This window comes from Trachymyrmex cornetzi, unplaced genomic scaffold, assembly GCF_001594075.2.
Source record: "Trachymyrmex cornetzi isolate Tcor2-1 unplaced genomic scaffold, Tcor1.1 scaffold138, whole genome shotgun sequence".
Taxonomy (NCBI): Eukaryota; Metazoa; Arthropoda; class Insecta; order Hymenoptera; family Formicidae; genus Trachymyrmex; species Trachymyrmex cornetzi.
The window spans coordinates 1,721,927-1,743,200 of NW_017295960.1; the positions used below are offsets into that span (position 1 = coordinate 1,721,927).

Below are 21,274 nucleotides of genomic sequence, written 5' to 3' on the forward strand. Positions count from 1 at the left end.
ATCCGTTTCCACCCACTTGTAAGTTATATGCGAGAACAGTCGGAGTTCACCTTTTCCGACAACGTCGCACTTTGAAATGTCTTCGTTGTGATTGAACATTTTCTTTAAAATGACACATTGAATGGTAATAAATGAAGAAATTTAATTCTTTGTAATAACGACATAGGAATAGAAGAGAAATCCGACTTAAGATACAACTTTGTAAAATAAAATATCATTGAGAAGTAAGAATATATTCTGCAAAATATGTAAAATGAATATTTTTCAAGAAAACTTAAGAAGACTAAATTTTGTAAAAATGTTGATATTATAAAAAACTCGAGAAAGAATTAACAGCAGATATGCATATACATATAAAAGTAAGTGTTATAGTTTTTTAATACAAAATTTTCGAGATTTACTGTTTATTGAGTCAATATTTATCATTTACTTTTATATTTATCTTGGTGGAACAATTTCTGCAAAGAAAGAATTAACAGCAGATATGCATATACATATAAAAGTAAGTGTTATAGTTTTTTGATACAAAATTTTCGAGATTTACTGTTTATTGAGTCAATTATATTTATCATTTACTTTTATATTTATCTTGGAGGAACAATTTCTGCCAACAACAACAATCATTATTTTTCATACCATGTACATTATGTACAAATGTTTCGATAAATGAAGCATTATTGAGAAGTAAGAATATATTTTGCAAAATATATAAAATGAGTATTTTTCAAGGAAACTTTAGAACACTAAATTTTGTAAAAATTTTGATATCATAAGAAGCTCAAGAAAAAATGGACAGCAGATATGCATATACATATAAGAGTAAGTATTAATTACAGAGAAATCTTATTAATTACATATCGGCACCCTTAGATGAAAGTTTTGTGAAACTTTTACGAAAGTTGGCACTTGTGCCAGAGTTGCCCCCGATTATCGCAGGGAATAAATTCGCTCGATATCAGAGACCCCCCACAATGAGAAGAAAAAGGAGGATACGCCGTGGATTCTCAGCGCGTTCCAAGGTGTTTATTACGAGTAAGTGACCCAGAATAATCGCGCGCGCATTTTATGAGACCTGTGTATGACAGTCAACATGCGGTACACAAGAGAAAGTTGGAGGGAAAATAAACAATTTTAGCGTCTCGCCATCGCAATGGGAAAGACGGTAGGAAAAGGAATGCGCAGCGAACTATGAAACCATTTGGAAGGCTTCCGGATGGATTTCTGCAAGTTATGCACTGAAAGAAATGACCACAAATAGCTATAAATCGCTTTTACGTGTTTTATCACTTTCCATTTTTTTTTTATGGAAGCTAGAGCCATATAAAGTTACTCAGAACGATGTGGACGGTGGATATTCGTGGGCGTTCGTTTTATCAACCTTTATAAATACAATATATTTGTAATATCGACTATGTAACTACATACCGACGCCAACTTTTATTTAAACAAGCTGTTGTTATGCTTTATTACAATTGAGAATAATAATAATATTAATAAGTTTGATCTCAAATAAGCTGATATTATAATGTATAAATTATTCGCAAATATTATATTCACAGGAAATGTTGTGCAATTTAATGGTTATAATTTATGTATGTAACAATTGTCGCGTTTTGCATATTAATTCATAGCTTTATAACCAACATTTATACTGGGCAAATAGATTCGATTATTGATTGCTTGCAGTAATTCTTAACTTTGTTTTATCTTAAAAAGTTAGTTCATAAAAAAATTATCAATGTAATAAGGATTCCTGAATATAAATATCTACTTTAGTAATATAATCAGGAATGTCGTCAGACAGAATTGTCGAGGCGACGACAAGACGACGAAAAGAGACATATAAAACAGATAATATGATAAAAGAAAGGAGGCATCATAAATGTAAAACAGAGAAGGGCTTTATGTATTCATATCGCGGTGTCTCTGATATTTTATTGGAACAGTAGAATAATGTATAAAATAATTTAGTGATAGCTTACAAAAATATAAAACATGCTAAAGTAATGTATAAATGCGTAATATGTAAATTATTGTAATATATATATAATTTTAAATAATTTTTAAATAATTTTATTTAAATGATTATTGAAAGATAATTTGATATTATCCGAAAAATCATAGTCTCTTTTTTATTTAAACTAAATTCAACGTGAAAGATAAATATATATATATATAACACACAATATTCTTTAAATCAATAAATTGTTAGTAACGCAACTTTTTTATAAAAGCTTTTTTATACAATGCTGATACTTGCTAATTTTAATCAAGAAATAGTTTTTAATTTATTATTGTTTAACAGACATGTAATTCCTAACAATAATTTGTAATTCATAACATAATTAGTCCATTTAGTTTAGATTTATGTATGGATTTATATCGTGATTTAAATGACGATTATGATTCAGAAAGAACTGAAATAAAACTTAAAAATATCATAACGTGGTAGAACATACGGATAATACGTGTATTTATTTTATTCCTAAATGTTATATAAATCATTAAAGAATTAAAGTGATAATAAAGAGTAAAAATAATTAATATTTTCAAAATTTATTTCAAATTTTATATCAATCGCGTTCGGCAGAATATTTATTTTGCAACTGAATGGTTAAAAGCTGATCGACATACGACTATTTCTCTAAATCTAAAAATATAATCCAATCGGCGAAAAGAAAACTTCCAACAGCTGCAAAATAAAATTCTGCTAAGTGCGATCAATTATTTTCTAATTACACATAATTACACTAAATTTTTTTTTGGTTAGTCTCAGAATATAAGTATTTAAGAATATAAGTATACATACTCCTCTTAAAAATAAAGAGAGAAAAGCACAAGAGGTAATAAAGTTTTATCCTATAAGGAAAAGTTCCATCAATTCTTTTTTACTTAAATTTGCCGCAATTTAATTAATGCTCTGTCTCTTTTTAAAAACTGTTTATAGGGCTATGGTAGGAGAAAAAATTTAATTAATGCTAATTAATTTTGTATCTTGCAAAAAAGTATAAAGCGGAAAACGATAAGAAAGTGATTTTCTTTATAAACCTAACAACGAAACCTATGCCGAAATAAAAATTTGCGCGGAACGGCGATAAATACTTTTGAATATGTATGCTTCAAAAAATAAATAGAGAAGAATATATATATCATTTGATAAGCCTTTAGTTTTGGCGTATATTTTTCTTCCTCGCTATACTAGAAAACGAATCGTGGAATTTCTCGAATTTCGTAACGCGAGCAACAAAAGAGAAAAAAAAAGCTATTAAAACGAGCACGGCGGAAGATATCGGCTTTGCCGAGTTAAAAATCACAAAGGTGTTCGTTCAGAGTGAGCTTTTCGCTTACGCGTGGAAACTGACGCGAGTTAGCGTGTCTCGTGCATTTTCACATTCCCGGTGCGTTTTTACATTTCAATATGCCGATTCAATACGCACCGATAGGCAAATTAAATACGGAGACTCGAAATATTTGTGCGACTGTATCTCGATTTAAAGCAAAATTGTTTTATTTAACTTGACTTTATTTAACGAATTTTCTACCTAAAATGTATCGAAAAAAAGAGTTAGAAAACGTTTCATAAACGTTGTATAAAAAAATTAATGATACCTATATATTATAAATATTTTATATATATTAGCCGAGACAAAATGCTGAGAAAATTTATTTATATTCTCTGATTCAGTTAAACAGATGGATATAAAAATATAATCGAATGAAATTCTACACTATACAATATGTATTGTGCAAATAAATAAAAAAATCTTTGGACTGAACTGAAATTGTTATAACCTTGCGCTTTAATTATGTACAACATTACTTTAACTCTATCCCCTTTAGTTATAATTTCGTACTTCTGTCGATAATTCTGTCACGTAGATAGTCCCGTACGTACACGTTATCGTCTTAAATATGATATACGGTCCTTCATAATTGTTAGAATCGACTTTCTCAAAATGTATTGTTTCCCCGGACGAGACCATATTGAAAATTTAAGGGATATGTGATTTACAATTAGATTTATGGGAAAACAAGCAGAGCTAAGCACTTGTATTCTGTTATATTCCATTTTTACTGTCCCTCTACATTTATGTCATTAAATAAATTATTAAACCGTTTACAATTTCTACAGTAAACAGATTTTACGTAAGTTGTAATATGTGGTTGCACCGAAGGGGTAACCACTAGCTGAAATATTGTCCCAGATTACATGACATCATATAATTTCATCTGATTACAAATAATTTTTTTCACTACATATGAAGTCATTTGGTAAAATATATTTAATTTTATTTAATATTATACAATGATTTATCGTGATTGAATATATAATTATCGGATTTATATATATATATACATATTTCATATGAATTTTATAATGTTTTGACTCTGTCCCACGATTACATTAAGTGGTTACCCCCTCGGATTGCACTACTTACCGCATTGACAAATCAATTCAACTCACAATGATTTCGTTAATATTAACATAAAAAACTGAAATTGCAAAACAATATTAATATACACTATTAATAACATAAGTATAACAGAGTGGTTACAATTACTTTCACTTTTTCTATTTTTTTTTTTCATTTCTGTGGCGTAAATTCTCCTATAGCGTAGAATTATCGGTGTTACTCTATTATATGTACACGTATATATTAATCTATATTTACATTGAATCCGTTTCAGAGGAATGGTGTCATCGACCGAATGAAGTTGATGGAGGACAGATTGGAATCGGAAGCCAAGCGTTGCGATCTTGGAAATATATTGGAGCCAGGTGAGCAGAATAGAATAATATTTCAACGAACCGAAACGCATGAGAAATATCGTTGCGAATCGAATGCTATTGATATTTCAAACGAGAATGATTGCGATGTGCGGTACGATTTCCATTATAAAAGAGCGCGTCAAGTAGTAAGACTTAACACGCTCGAATGATCTTGAATCCGACGCCTGCTGTGAATCTCACTCGCCGACTACTTCGTATCATACACCATTCATAAATGTCTCTATCCACGTGTTTGTTCTACTCGTGTCTGCCTCTGTGCATTGCATGAAAATTACAATTGCTCGTTGTATATCGTCCGTTTTAATTAATGTTGCTGTATTAGTCAATGAATAAATACAATAGGCAAAGTACGGGCCATTTAATTATACTGGAAATGCGAGAGTAAAGGTGATGTAGCCAATCACGAACTATGGATAATTATCATTTGTAATAGAATCGTAAATATTTACACTAATTTCTCCACTATTTAGAAGCGCTACATATTAATAATAATATGTATGTATTTTTTTCTTATAGACTTTGTAAGTTTAAATGTTATTATTACTTGTATTTTTTTTATTGACATCATTTGAACACTTTTATTACATGATGATGATACATTGATATAATGACATTTGGAGATCCTTTATTTTTCTACTTTTATCGCGTATAATTCAGAAAGAATTCAGAGATAATTCGATTTCCAATTCTTGCTTCTGCACGAAATAATTTCGCGCAGAGGAAAGCGAAATAATTTACGGTACTTTTTGAAAGTATCTCTCGACTTCGATAATCGGGGGCAGGAAACAATAGAAAATCAACAGGTTATAAACTTGCATGATACGCCACGGGAAGATTTGAAAGATGATGCACACGATGCACGGACTAATGTTAACCACGCGTTCTCGCACGTGTCGCGGCACACGTTCCGCGTTTCTGCGCGTGTACACACGCGCGCGAGTAAACAGTAGCCATAGAATGTCTCTGGAGCAATTAACGTCGCAATTAATCTCGCATCGCGATGCTAGCCCGTTCAGCAGCTGGAAATCAAACGCAAAGCTAGCGTGCCACCATTAATTAAACAAGCGATTGTAAATCCAGGCGAGAGTTTCGTGAGTTTCATTTATTGTACACCCTTACAAAAGGAAGTTACACAACGGAGTTGCTTAACACGCTAAATTCCATTGATGATTAAATTGTTTTATTAAACTTGAATCGTTGTACTAAATCCTTTAAATTATTAAGATGGAATATAATTAAACACATTCAGAGACCTTTCAAAAGCCATCCATTTCACAGTTCAGTCTATTCAAAAGAGAAGAATGCTTTAACTCGGGATTAATTAAAGTTAAAATGAAGGTAATAGCAAAGAACTTTGATCAATTTTATTCTTTGCGATCATTGTAAGAAGCAAAAAAATTAAACACAGCTTGACAAAATAAAGACTTTTAATGTTACAATATCGATTATACAATAGTTCACAATTATACGGAGTTAGAAATACCTTTTATAATTCCATCACTTTAAATAATTCGATTTTACCATTGTGCATAATTTATACATAATTATTATTATGTTCAGCTTTTAAACACATTGAACCATAAATGTTTTTTATTAGCTTTAATATACGTTATATGAAGTCTCGTAAATTTCCCTATAGTTTTTTTAAATATGTTTTGTTTCAGTTTTATTTTTGTATACATAATTTATGGAGTGCCCAGATTTTAAATGAGATACCCGCAATAAAGTAAAAAAATCGTTGAATGCAAAAAAAGGACAAATCCAATTTTTTTTTAATGAGCTTTTCTCTTGTTAATTTTAAAATGGGTAAATACACTTCCATTGCAAATAAGGCACTTGTCTTAGATTTCTAAGGATTTAAAATAGATATTAAAAATGAGTAATGATTATAAAGAAGGTAAGGAGTCTAGGATGTGCAAGGTTCAATATTTGAAAATGGAATGCTACTTCAGAATGTAAAAGCTTTTTTAATGAAATTTTTTAAAGGCCAACGATTAAATCAGGAGAGATATTGTAATAGTCAGAGTTTTAATTACAGTGTTTTCGAAATTGTTTTGTGTAATCTCATATTATTTAACATAAAGAGAAATAATTATTGTATAATATAAAGAAAAATATAATTTAAAATAAATAAAGTATCTGTTGTAGCCTACTATAAAATTTTTAATTTTTTGGGTGCAGCAAGGATATGAGCTTAAATTTGAAATTTAAATTTTTCATTAAATATACAAGCAATTTAAAAATAAAAAAGTATTATTAAGTCATATTTAAATTTCCAAAAGTAATTTTGATAGATTTTCCTAGAATTCAAATTAAATAGATTTACATAAATAATGAAAAATTTGATAAAAAAATTTTTAATATATTTTTTCCAAATGTTATTAAGCTTAAAATATAATTATGTACTTGATAGCGTATTTGAAAAAGATTACTTATATCGAAAAAGCAAGAATGCTCATTTAAATATTTTATGTTACATTTTTAAAGTACCTACTAGAAAGAAGGCATAAAAGAAACAAATTATTATTAAGTTTTAAGCTACTTTATGCCTTTACGAAATTATGCCCAAATTGACGAGTTTGCCTGTGCAAACCTTGTTAGTTCGAATGTCAATATTTGGCTCCGATCGAAAAATAGTACTTTCAAAGGAGCTTATGTGCTTTCCTTCTTGCTTTTTGAATGTATAATTTGTTGATGTATATCTACTTCCATTAATATATATATATTTAACTGTAATATTTTTCTCTCACATCCTCATCAAAGCAAGCTATTATTATATATGGCACGCAAGGGAAATACATTGGGCATGGCGGCATAATTTTCAGTTTATATATAATGGATATGCTGATATAATGTCTCTCGAATACATTGTTTCAAGTAAATAAGCTTATACTGCTTCGCGTACCTTTCGCATACAGAATCGTGGACGCATAATACCTAACGTATGGGGATACGACGACTAAATACAATTCTATGCGGACCTCCAAAACCTAATGGACTTCCATTTTTATAAGCTGCGCTAATGCTGAAAGACCGGTTTTCCGGAGGACGTCGTCAAATTTCGCACTTGGCTTTGAACGGCGAACAATGTCCTGCACGATTGCCCGGCGGTTCACGTATTATTCTCTTCGCCGCTTATGACAATGACTGAACGCTCAACACGTTTAATAATAATGCAACGGGATATATGTATAATCGGATATGTATATTGTAACTCTCATCGTGCGTCGAGAAGCCAGATCCATTATTTCCACTGCTATACCGGATCGTGCCAGAAATCCATGCGAATTGACATAAATATTCATATGTACGTTTATGAATATGGTTTATAAACGCTCTACAGATACATAAAGGACTTGTAGAAAATATCTACGTAATATCTTTTCGACATTTGTAATAAAAAATTTGTCACAAACAGGACGGTATAGACCCCAAAAAAGTAAAAACGTGGAGACAGAGCGTTTCCAACTATATTTTCCTCGCATATTCATATATATATATATATATATATATATATACATATAATTATGCATTATCATATACATACATGTATGTAATGCACTGAAAAAAATTACCAAATCTCAATACATATTTTTTTAAATAGTGCTAATTGTAAGTAAACATTTACTTACAATGAATAAATATTTACTCAATAAAAAATGGAAGTTAAATAAAATTGATAATTTTTGTATCAAATAAATATATGTTTACATTTAGTAAATATTTACTTGAAACTGTTCGAACAAATATTTATTAAAATTTAATTTCTTTTTCAGTCTAATAATTTTCTGCTCCAGATAGCTTCGTTATTTTCGTGCTAATATTTTGATGCGATCTCTTCAGGCTGGTGTCCCGAGATTTGGGACGGGATACTATGTTGGAACTCGACGGCACCTGGACAACTGGCTGTTCAGCAGTGCGCCTCTTACATCATGGGTTTCGACGCTGGCGTATGTAATCAAGATCGTGTTAAAAATTTAGCTGAATTGATCCATATAGATTCTCCGGAAACTACTTCGCGCTTGCTTCAAACGGCGAAATTTTATTCGATAGAATAACGCTATCGGAACGAAGTAATATCAAGATTCATTTAGATCCGCGAGAAACTCAATTAGATTAATTTTCCGATCTAATAACGTCGCTTTCTGACTAAGATTCTCGCAAATAGACCATAAAATCTATTCTTTACATCCAATGATTGAAATGTCTTCCACACTGTTCAGCGACGTGTCCGAATGACTCCTCGACGAATTATATCTAATAACGTCGCTTTCTGACTAAGATTCTCGCAAATAGACCATAAAATCTATTCTTTAAATCCAATGATTGAAATGTCTTCCACACTGTTCAGCGACGTGTCCGAATGACTCCTCGACGAATTCGAGCTCCATTCTTTCTCAGGCAGAATTTCGATAAGTTATCTCATTTTATGACTTTCCTGCTCGCGTTTGAATACCTTTGTAGATGATCCACGTATTATAACATTCTACCTCAAACAAAATTGATTTGAAATGTAATTTAAAAATTTATGTTCCATAACTGAGAAAAAAAAGTAGTTTGCGTCGACTACAAATTGACAACTAAAATTTAACTGCAACTAGTTTTACAAAATAATAAGGATTTAAAAAAGTAGTACTGAATACTATAAAAATATAATATAGCATTAAAAAATATGGTACTCAGTAATACTACTTTAGTTCTTATTACTTTATAAAATTAGTTGTGGGTATTTAAATTTTAGAGTTGTCAATTTATAGTCGTCACACGGAAAGAACAGTTATGTTGAAATGTCTAAAATTTTAGCTAGATATAAATCTGAGAATAATTTTGCTGGAATATCAAAATAATTATGCAGGACATTAAAATTTATGGTTACTAGACTATTAAAACATTTTGCAGCATTGCTCATACATTCCTATAAAATTATTTTTATGGTCCAACAAAATTATTTTTATATCTGCATGTAGCTAAATTTTTAAATACTTCAGCAAAATATCTATCTTTCCGTGTAAAATTATTTTTTTTTTTTCTGTCAGTGCAGTATGCTGTCTCATAGATAAAGAAAGAGAGAGGTAGTATATTTCGATTATTTTTCTTCAGAAAATCGTGCGAGTATCGGGTATTTTGCTTAAGAAATAATTATCATCGAATCGATGGAAGAGTGCATAGATAAAAGTCAGTGCGTCTTTCAGGCATTCGCTTCGAAGCAATGCATGCCGGACGGCAAATGGTACTGGAACGTTAAAACCCACAGCGTCTGGACCAACTTTAGCCAGTGTTACCGAGAGCCGCTAGTCACCGTCCTGATGAACATGTCGAATGTAGAAACAAACAACGCTACTCTTATTAAGGTAAAGAAATAAAGGAGACTAACACTAAATTCGTTGCGATAAAAATGTAAACGAGGACGAATAAATTTGGAACAATAAAACCTTCCGCCGAGTTTCGGTGGCATCGCCATGCGGAAAATAGCGGAGATGAAAAGATCGATTGGAATCACACGGCGACATGACGTCAGTTGCTCTACTCACGAGGAAATGAGAGCTATAAACGACATTCTATCCAATGGGAGGGGGATACGTCGCGACATTTTGCACTGTTCACGAGAATTCCGAGACGTTGCTGCAGAGTTAATTTCCAGTCTTGAACGATAATGAACCGAGCGGGAGAGCAAATGAGCCAATAGTTACGTAATGATGTTATCGAAGAGGTTGGGCGGAAAGTAGTGAAAAGAATTTTCTACCAAGACCTTTGTACTTAATTTTTAAGATCAAGTGGTATTTACACATACCGCGTAACGTTATCATTGAGACGCCAACTAAGAAAAAATTAAAATAAATCGTACTTCTTTAATAGTCACCTATTTGCCTTTTTAACATCTTTTCAATTTATAACAATCAGTGTTTGATAATAAAATAGAAAATAACTTCCAGTCCGAATAATTTCCAGTCCAAATTTTAGTTTACTAAAATTGCTCCGTAATTCAAAGGATTCAATAATTAATTCACTTGGAGCAAATTGACAGCCTTAGTACAAATTTAATACAAATTTTACCATAATTTAATGTAAACACACACGATGGAAACGCATTACTTAATGAGTGAATATAGAACGATTATACAAGAGAAGCTTTCGTAAAGCGACGACAGAATAACATAATAGCAAATGATCTTCTTGAGGATTATAAAGTTAGCATTGCAGCATGAAAGGGAACAACGAGACAAGGAATGCCGTCAATGTATACAACCCTTGCAGAAATTTAATACTAATATTGGCCAATTTTATTTTTAGTATTAAAAGTATTGTTAACAATGCTTCTAATACTCAAAATAAATTATTAATTAATCACTAATATTAAATTTCTATATGGGATACAGTATAAATTTATATTGTAGAGAATTTTTTTTTTTTTTTTTTTAAGGAAAGATTTACGATAACTGTAAATTAAACCCAATTCCAAACTTTCATAATTTATTTTTCTCATAGAGATCATATATATGGTGACATTGTTTTAGAAAGCTTTGTTAAAGTTACCACCAACAAATTAATTAGAGTAATAGTCGCATTTAATAATTTAACGCTAACTTTAAAAATTATTTATATTTTTAATTAATAGCAACGTTTCGTAGAAATTTACTCTATTTTAAATTATTTTTAAATCATAGATAATAATTTCATAATCAATCACGAATGCATTGTCGTTTTATTAATTTATTAATTACATTTGTGAATAAACTGTATATTAATAATATTGATTATTTCCCATTTAGAAAGTAATCACATGTTATAGAAATTCCTACCGGTCGTGAAGATCATCTCGAAATTAGGCTACTCTATCTCGCTGTTCACTCTCATCATTGCGTTTTGCATTTTGGCCACCATCAAGTAAGTATATTCATGTAAATAGAATTTCAACACATAATTGCAAAACAAGGCGCCTCGCTTTTAGCATTTTATATATTTTTTAAACATAATTTTTTATTTAAAAAATTATGATTAGCCATCTCTCAAAGCGTTTTATCGCATACTTTTATATCCACATATTTCCCTTTTATTTTCAATACACCGCATTGTAAAAATAAAGAGTTTGACATTGGGGTTGCTCCTGAAAGAGCAATAAATTTTAGCGTTTATTTACACTGATATAACGGGATTTTCTCATCGAGCACGATTGCTTTTATTTCAAAGTCCGATCATGTCTCATGGCGCCGCATAAAATCTCGCACTTCCTAATCGAAACGTAATTCGCGTTGCCACGTTCAAGTTTGTCTCCCATCGGACGTAGGAAATTACGATGCCCTCGGAATATATTGCACATGCACCTGTTCGTCTCGTTCGTGATGCGAGCGTTCATGGCGCTACTGAAGGACATGCTTTTCGTGTCCGGCCTCGGAGTGGCAGATGCCGTGGTCAAAGTCAATGAGGGTTACTGGCTACTCGATGAAAAGGAAAGCAACTGGCAATGCAAGACATTCACCAGTCTGTGGCAATACTTCATCCTAGCAAACTACTCCTGGATCCTGATGGAGGGTGTATATCTGCACAATCTGGTCTTTCTGGCGCTCTTCACTGACGCCAACTCCAGCATTGTAGGCTACGTCATTTTCGGATGGGGTAAGTAATAGGATTATTCTTAGAAGTCATTGTCAATCTTAGAAGGATTTACAAGATTCCAATCGCATTAGTTGTAAGCCTACATTATCCTACTTTACATTTTACATTAGTTCTAGTTTACCTTGTGCTCTTTAATTTTTAACTACTTTATTATCTTTAAAATTGTTTTATGTGTTATATTAAGAAACTAAGATGATACTTTTAAACGAACTTAAAAAAAAAACAAATTTTTTACCGATACTTCTTTATTAAGAATTTAATCTAAAACTTAATCAAGACTTATCAAGATTAAAAGGCTGTTTTGTATTCATCAAGAATCAATAAATTGCTCTTGTTATTTAATTATTTGATTAATTTGTAGCAAGCATTTGACAAAATTTATTTTCAATGTGCCTTACTGAGTTGCAGTCCGCTACAACTTAGTCGGCCATATGGAAAACAAATTTTGTCAGATACTTGCTACAACCCAATGAGAAATGGTAATGGAATCGACATCGAATCGATGTCGATTCGACGTCGGAACCATCAAATCGACGTCGATTCGATATCGATTTTATTGTTATTTCTCCCTGGGAAATTTTATCGACAAAAAAAGCAGAATTTGAAACAAATTCTGTTACATTCAATACTGTCAACACATTGATAGCAGATATGTAACAAAATCTGTTGACATAACATGAGAACAGATAGTCAGAAAAATTATTTTCTTGTTCTGCAAAACTTGTTGATAACGTAACAGCAAATTATCGGCAAAAACCGATCAAAATCAACACCGACTAATGCTTGAACCGGTTTTTGCCGCCAATTTCTTGTCTAATTTGTACACAAGCTTTGCTAACAAAACACAAACTTGTTACTGATGCAGATGACATCGGATTTGTCACCAATTCTGAGCGAATTTGACGCCAAACTTGACGATAATTTACCATCAATTTGCTTACTGAAAAGCGAATAATTTTGTTTTTAATCAATTTTTACATAATTTATCCTTCTTATTTTTATACTTTTTGACGCATTTAACAATAATTGAAAAATAATTAAAAATTTTACTAATGGAAATCGTAAAATGAAATAAGAGAAAAAGAAAACATAAATTTGCTATATACCGGTGCAGATTCTATTGATTCTGACTTTGACCGTCTTTGACAGCAAAGAGCACAGGATTCTCTGGAGGGATATTGTAGAATCCCTCAATTTTCAGAAATTCTCAAAAGTTCTAAAAAATCACGACAGTTCTCTACATGAAACATGATATCGTATTGATTATAAAAATCATTGAATGTTATGCAATATAAGAAGTGTGTTATGTAAACAACAAAATAATAGCACAATTTCATTTTCAAATGTTTTTTATGTGTTTTTTATTATACATATTTTGTTTCAAACTATTACATGTTACTTTCTCATTTTATTTTTAATTTCTGTTCAACTGGCTTTATAATTTTATTGTTGGACTCGTCTAACAAAAATTTTACATTTTTTATTTAAAAAATTTGTGCTGTTTTACGCTCTTGGCCCTTGACTATCCATTTGCCCTTCCGATTTTATCTGAATTTCTAATCACGGTGAAAAATTCGGAACGGCATATTGGAATAATAATTTTTACACCACAAACATGTGTGTGTGTGGAATTTAAGAAATATTCGATAAAAGCAGTTGAAGTGCAGCTAAAATCTTCATTTTTATTTTTAATTATATTTATATTAAATATTAAGTATTAAATATATTATAAATTTTTGCGAAAAAATTATCACATCGTATTTTCATTTGTCAACTTGATTGCAAATTATATTTTTCCCATCTGTTTTCCTCACATCAAATCTATCTCAATTATTTTAACAATTAAATTAAAGGACTTTTTTAAATAACAAAAATATCAAGAATATAAAAGAGCAAATTAGAATCAAATTCGAATATAGATATGTGTAATAAACGTTTAAATTATTTTAAGCATCTTTTTCTAAAGAAGGCACTCAAATATCCTCCTCCGATTTTAATATATTGTGTGTGTGTTTTTTATAGTCGTACATAAGATACACGTATTTTTTTTATACGTGCTCTATCGCATTTTTAAAGGTTGAAACACCCTTTAGAAGAAAGGTTTTTTCTTTCAAAGCGAACATCAACGAAACCATAAAAGATAAAAAAAATGTTTGAAATAAAAGTTGAGTTTCAAAGGTATTTTATATATTGTTACTGTTATATATTTAAAAATGTTATATAGATAAAATAGTTTTTATTTATAAGAAATAAAAATTAAAAAAAAATTTAATATTGTTTAATTTAAAAAAGCTGTTTTCGTTATAATTATTAAATATTCTTAAAATCACTGAACTTTTATTTCAAACATTTTGTTCTATCCCAGTTTTTATGATATTCGCTTCAGAAGAAAAAAATCGATTTTTTTTTATAAAAAATGCTTTACCCTTTAAAAGTACAATAAGGCACGTATAAAAAAATATGTGTCTTCTATTTTGTCTATAAAGTAACATTAAAAGTTTATCAAAATCGTAATTCATCTTTTAAAAGTGCAATAAGACACATATAAAAATAAATATGTGTCTTATTTTTATCTACAAAACAACACATTAAAAACTCATTAAAATCAAAGAAAGATACTTGAGTCCTTTCCCTTGTTGTAAGTTTTAATTATAAATACATCTACAATATTATTTAACATATACATATATGTATGCTTTTATATTGATATTCGTTTTAACTTTATTATTTTAAAATTATTCATTTTTAAACAATGGCATAATTTAAAAAAATATATTTATATCTTTTTCTATAATTATAAACGGATCCGCTTTAGAGAGAGAGAGAGAGAGAGAGAGAGAATCACATCAAAAAACTTTCTATTAATAAATAACGTATTTTCTCGTTAGAAAAACTCAGGGAATGGAAGTAACTCGTTACTTGTAACGAAGTTACAGTTCCAAGTTACTTTTTTGGTAACTTTATTGATAACTACGTTACTTTTTTTTTTGGTAATTGTAACGGTAACGAAGTTACATTTTTTTGATAACGGTAACGAATTTTACAATTATACTTTTATCGTTACTTTGCACAGGATTGGACACGATACGACACAAGTCACTCACATTGTAAAAAAATTTCGTAAATTTACACATATAATAAATATAAAATAGATTACATATGATTAGTCCTGTAAATATAAAAAATCATACAATTTTACAGAAATTACATAATTCCACAAAAATTATGTAAATTTGCTTTTACTGTCTAAATATATTTTATTTTATATAGGAAATTATGTAAATAGCAGGATATTTTGAATATTTTCTGTAATTATCCAAATTTTAGTAATATTACGTAATATAACAGTAATTTTTCGCGCATTGCTGTTAAATGATAATATATAGTGCGAAATGTCATATTATCGTTTCTATAATTACACATACACATTATAATTGTACTTCCACAATCTGCTTTATAATTACATACCTAGAAATTATTTTTATTTGCATATTACAAATTTGCAAACGCGGGACGTTTACAACTATTATAGTGGGCTCAAAATTACCCATTATAATAGTTGTAATTTTACATAAAAATTTTGTACAGTGCATAGCGTTTAAGACTAGAAAGCCCGTCCGCTGTGATTGGCGGTCGTTGATTTTAAAAAATTAATGGAAAAATAACGAAAAGTTACTTTCTCAAGTAACGGTAACTATAACGAGTTACTTTTAAAAATCGTAACGGTAACTTGTTATTTTTTCTACTCGGTAATGAGCATCTGTAACTTGTTACTTTTAAAAAGTAACTTTCCATTCCCTGGAGAAACTCAGAAACTCATTATTGATAAGCGTAATAGAGTCCATTTAATAAATTTAATCGTTACAACTTCGTCTTACAGGTTTGCCAGCTATATTTATCTTACCTTGGGTAGTGACGAGGATCATATTCCAGGATACATATTGCTGGACAACCAACGAGAAACCTCTCTTGTTCCTCTTCATACGGGTGCCCACGATGCTCTCTATTTTGGTAAGAACGCTCGCGAATGCTTCGTTGAGCTTGTAATTAATTTAGTCGTATATTAATCCATCGCTCTTCCTTGGCTACGTTAGATAAATTTTGTGCTCTTCATCAACATCGTGAGAGTACTACTAGTGAAACTCAAATCTACCATGTCGGAGGAAACGCAAAGATACAAGTAAGATCTGTAGAAGATGATCTATATTGATGATATAAATACAATATAATATAAAATATTATTTCTTTTTAATGGAATTTTTAATGAAATGACATGATTGACTGTATAAATATATGTCTAAAATATTATTAGGCGATGGGCTAGAAGCACGTTGGTCCTAGTGCCGCTCTTTGGGGTTCATTACGCGTTCTTTATCTTTATGTCGTACAGCATCGGCGTAAACGAAACTGTAGAGGTCGTGTGGCTCTTCTGCGACCAGCTGTTCGCATCTTTCCAGGTAACGCGCAATTATTAATAGCACTAATCTACTTTACTGGAAGCCAAACTGCCATATAGTTACGCAAGAAATCGAGCACTCCACTGTATTATCATAAATTATATCCCATTAAACAACAAAGTTGGACGATATTGTGCAGAAAACTAAGCTAATTAATCCATAAAGTTCGAGAAAAATTAAGTTATATAATTTCATTTATTTTGAAAAGCTACTTGTTGGGGCTACGTATCTTTGTAGGTACTTTGATCAGTGAAACGTTTAAATAGCTGCTCAGATAATGGAGTTAAATTTTTTTAGATAATGAGATTACATTTTTTTAGAACTTATTGTATTTCTCTTTCTTTCTTTTTCTCTATCGCATTCTCTCTCATTTGTAGTTCCAGATCATTATTCTTTATATATTAAATTTTACTACATTTTTTCTTATTTATATATATACAATATATATACATATATAATATTCATTTATTTATTTATTATGAATAAATAGAAATTTAATAAACGGACAGAAAGACGGTAATCAAAAGAAAAAGGAAATAAATGGATATTTTTGAGAGACTAAATAAAATAATTAAATAATATTTATTCCACATCTCTTTACAATTTATACGAAGAATGGTAGTTTTCTGAAGATTTGCGTTCAAGAAAAAGATACAGGCTTTGCAGAGAATTAAAATCGACGAGTGAAAGGGCGATTGGGATATTATCTCTGTGTTCCCGGAAGGGCTTTTTCGTGGCGGTGCTGTATTGCTTCCTAAACGGCGAGGTGAGAGCTGAGGTATCGAGAACACTTCGCGGCATCAAATGGACACATCTACGTGGAATTCGGTGGGGCCAGAGAGCGTCGACGCATTCGGTTAGCACGTGCAGTTGCAACAACTCGAAAGCCAGTGGTCGGCATTCAAGAAGGGTTAGGTGGTGGAAGTCACGCTGGAAGACGCCCTCTCATCTTTACCAGGATCGCGCTATTCGTCGGTCCACTCACTCGATGGCGAGTACACAAGGTGTCCCCTTAAATCCTATGAAACGTCGTGTCCTTCTATTGCACGTATTCATAGTCAGGCCTTATATTTAAGGCGCGCGCTTCCTTAAATTTATCTTCAGATACTCTACGAATTATTTCATTGACTACCGAGCATCTAAAAATCAATTTAAGGAAGCCTTAAGTACAAGGACTGACTATGAATACGGGTATATGTGTTTCGTTCAAACAGTGTTTTGTAGTAACTTTGACCAAACTTTGATTAACTTAAGCAATTGATTAATGGCCACTTCTACCAATATAATTTAATTTTAATCTTTAACTTAAAGTTTAACTAACTCTTTATCATTTTCTACTTCTAATGTAAGAATTAAAAAAAGATGAAATACAAGTTGAACCGAGATTAAAGTTAATCTAAAGTTAATAATTGATTCAATCAGGGCGACTGAAATCCAAATAGATTTTTGAATAAAATTTATTATGCCTGATTTCTTTCTCTCTGTATATCAAATAAAATTATAAACTTTATTTATGTCAAGAAAATAACATTCTAATAAATAAGTTGACGTTATTTGTCATCATTTGTCAACATTAAAGATGTCATTTGATGTTAAAATGACGATGAATAATGACGACTTGTTTACTGGAAAAGATATATCACTTGATAAATCACTGATTAAATTAATTTAGTTTTGAGTTTGATCAAAGTCACTCTTACCGTTTAAATGTTTGATTCTCAATTCCTTTTAACAGATTATTAAAATACGAGCTGCACTAATTAAAACTTTTCCGCCAAATATTTTCAAAATTATTTAAATGAGCTTCTCTTTCAGAAATTCAAATAAAATACAATTTCAAACAATTAATGTATTTTTAAATTTTACCTAATTTAATGATTTTTTTGTAATAAATGATATAAGTAAATCAACTATCATTTGATGATTTTTTTTAGTAATAAATGATATAAGCAAATTAAATATCGCGCGCGCGCGCATATGCATGTATAATTCAATCTCTAAACGCGCAACAGAAGTAAGGATATAACAAAATTTAATAAATTCGCTACGTTAAAGTAGTAAGTAGTTAAGTAGTACGTTAAGTTCTTTCTCTTGGGCGCCTTAAGATGGAAATATTTCAAAACTGTGCTAAAAATAGTATAATGCGATATATCGTGAGAGAAGTCAAATTCATCGCGACGATTTGGCGCCCTTAAAGTGACTAAATCACACAGCCAGAGAAACCGGTCGATATCGTTGCTGCAAAGAGGAGAGTTCTCGAATGCATGAAATCCCTCCGAATCGCGTTGTGCAACGTACACGACCCGAATCTCGCAATGCAATTTTGCAGATGTTGGAACGAGAGGAGGTAGTTTAGCGAGCAGCCGGGGCTATCTAGAGATCGCCGGTGATGGCCAGCCGCCGACGCAGCCAACGACGCATGATCATCACCCTCATCATACATCGCCTCTGTGCAGCAAGTACACACATCAATCACTACTCTCCTTTTGCTCGGTAAGTATCATCATTTTACTCGAGTGTACACGGGTCCATGAGTACAGCATAATCTCGGTATAATCCAGTTGCCGATAAAGTATCTCGTTTTTTTCTCTTCATCGTGCTCTGGTATTCAATATCGCCCGTGGAATGACTATAAACGAAGAACTCGGGCAAAAACAATCTCAAAAGTGCAAATAACATAAAAAATATCTACATACATTTTTATTTTATTTTTTTTTAATTGTAATTATGTAAATCAATGCATCAATCATGTAAACAAATAAAATCATTCAAAGTAATCAATAAAAATAAAATAAAATCGTACACACACACACACACACACACACACACACACACACACACACACACACGTTTGTAAATTAATTCTATTTAATTTAATATACAGGAAGCATCAAAATATTTTGTAAAAATATAACATCAATTCTGTCTGTTATTTCTATGTATTTTATCACTTCTATCAAAATCATATTTAATATGAGATTGTATGTGATTTGAACATTATGTAATATTATTTCTTTTAATAATTATACTAAAAAATATATTTGACATAAAAAACAATAGTAATCTCTAAAGTAATATTCCAAAAAATATCCTCTCTGAAAAAAATTTTATTCAAAATATGTATACAGTTCGACCGAAACTTTTGCCGAAACTGAACCGAAACATTCGACTACATGTTAATTTCAACCGAAACCAAAATCAAAATTAAAAAATAGAAATTCTATAAAGGCCATATGTATAGAGATGCCCATATGCCATATTCTTTTTCTTCATAAATATCATAATTTATTGAAACAATTAAATTTCAACCGAAATAAAAAACTGAAATTTCGGTTGTGTCAATTTTGGTCAAAGGATACATATAAGTACTTCTTTTTCATAAACATTATAATTTAATTATTGAAAAACAATAATTACACATATTAAAATTAATATTTTCTTAAATTATAATTTTCTTTAATATTTTATTTAAGAGCTATATAGTTTCAGTCGAAACTGACATGTAACGAGTGTTTGTTTTCAGTTTCGGTAAAAATTTCAGTCACACTTCAAAAATGTATTAGGTATTAAACTTAATTCCTATCGCTCGCTACTAGAGGGCTCTACCTCCAACGCTGACGAGTTTCGACGATGAAGTCACATGTCTTTTGTAGTTTAGACATTGCTGAGTGATTTAATCCTCACAAGTTAGATTTCTCGACGCCAAAGAAATTTTCCAATCGATTAAAAATGAATCACGATAAGCTGTTTTTCCGACATGTGCTTCTTCACTATTTCGACCTCAAGAAAACCGCAGCTGAAGCGCATCGCTTATTATCCGAAATGTATGGTGATGAAACTCCATCGGAACCAACATGTAGAGTTTGGTTTCAACGCTTCTGAAACGGTGATTTTGATGTGAGAGACAAAGAACGTCCAGGACAGCCGAAAAAATTTGAAGATGTCAAGCTGCAAGAATTGCTTGATGAGAATCCAGCTCAAACGCTTTTAGAGTTGTCGAAACAGTTAAATGTTACTCCAATGGCCGTCTCAAAACGCTTGCATGCCATGGGAAAGATCCATAAGGAAGGGAGATGGCTACCACATGAGTTGTCAGAAAGTGCCATTTCAAATCGTTTGACTATTGCGACTTCTTTGCTTGCCAGGCAAAGAAAAAAGAGTTTTTTGTGGCGTATCGTGACTGGCGATGAAAAATGGATTTATTTTGATAATCCCAAACGGAAAAAATCATGGGTGGATCCCGGCCAACCATCAGCTTCAACGTCGAAGAGGAATATTCACGAGCATAAGACCTTGCTGTGCGTTTGGTGGGACCACGAAGGTGTGCTGTATTACGAACTCTTGGGTCCAAATGAAACCGTTACAGCTGATCGCTACAAACAGCAATTATACCGATTGAGTGACGAATTGA

General features: G+C 31.0%; 1 protein-coding gene across 3 annotated transcripts in view; it reads left to right on the top strand.

The window, feature by feature from the left end:
- LOC108770989 (parathyroid hormone/parathyroid hormone-related peptide receptor) overlaps positions 1–21,274 on the top strand; it is a 29,060-nt gene that overhangs the window by 7,010 nt on the left and 776 nt on the right. Inside the window, exons 3-12 of one of the 3 annotated variants that reach the window (XM_018522820.1) lie at positions 4,690–4,780; positions 8,636–8,742; positions 9,985–10,143; positions 11,583–11,677; positions 12,057–12,406; positions 16,287–16,417; positions 16,501–16,586; positions 16,719–16,863; positions 17,588–17,867; positions 19,193–19,356. In XM_018522820.1, the coding sequence (XP_018378322.1) occupies positions 4,690–4,780; positions 8,636–8,742; positions 9,985–10,143; positions 11,583–11,677; positions 12,057–12,406; positions 16,287–16,417; positions 16,501–16,586; positions 16,719–16,863; positions 17,588–17,867; positions 19,193–19,356 (1,608 nt within the window). Of the gene's footprint in view, positions 1–4,689; positions 4,781–8,635; positions 8,743–9,984; positions 10,144–11,582; positions 11,678–12,056; positions 12,407–16,286; positions 16,418–16,500; positions 16,587–16,718; positions 16,864–17,587; positions 17,868–19,192; positions 19,357–21,274 lie in introns of those variants that run through there. The other 2 variants (XM_018522821.1, XM_018522822.1) reach the window with 2 other exon arrangements.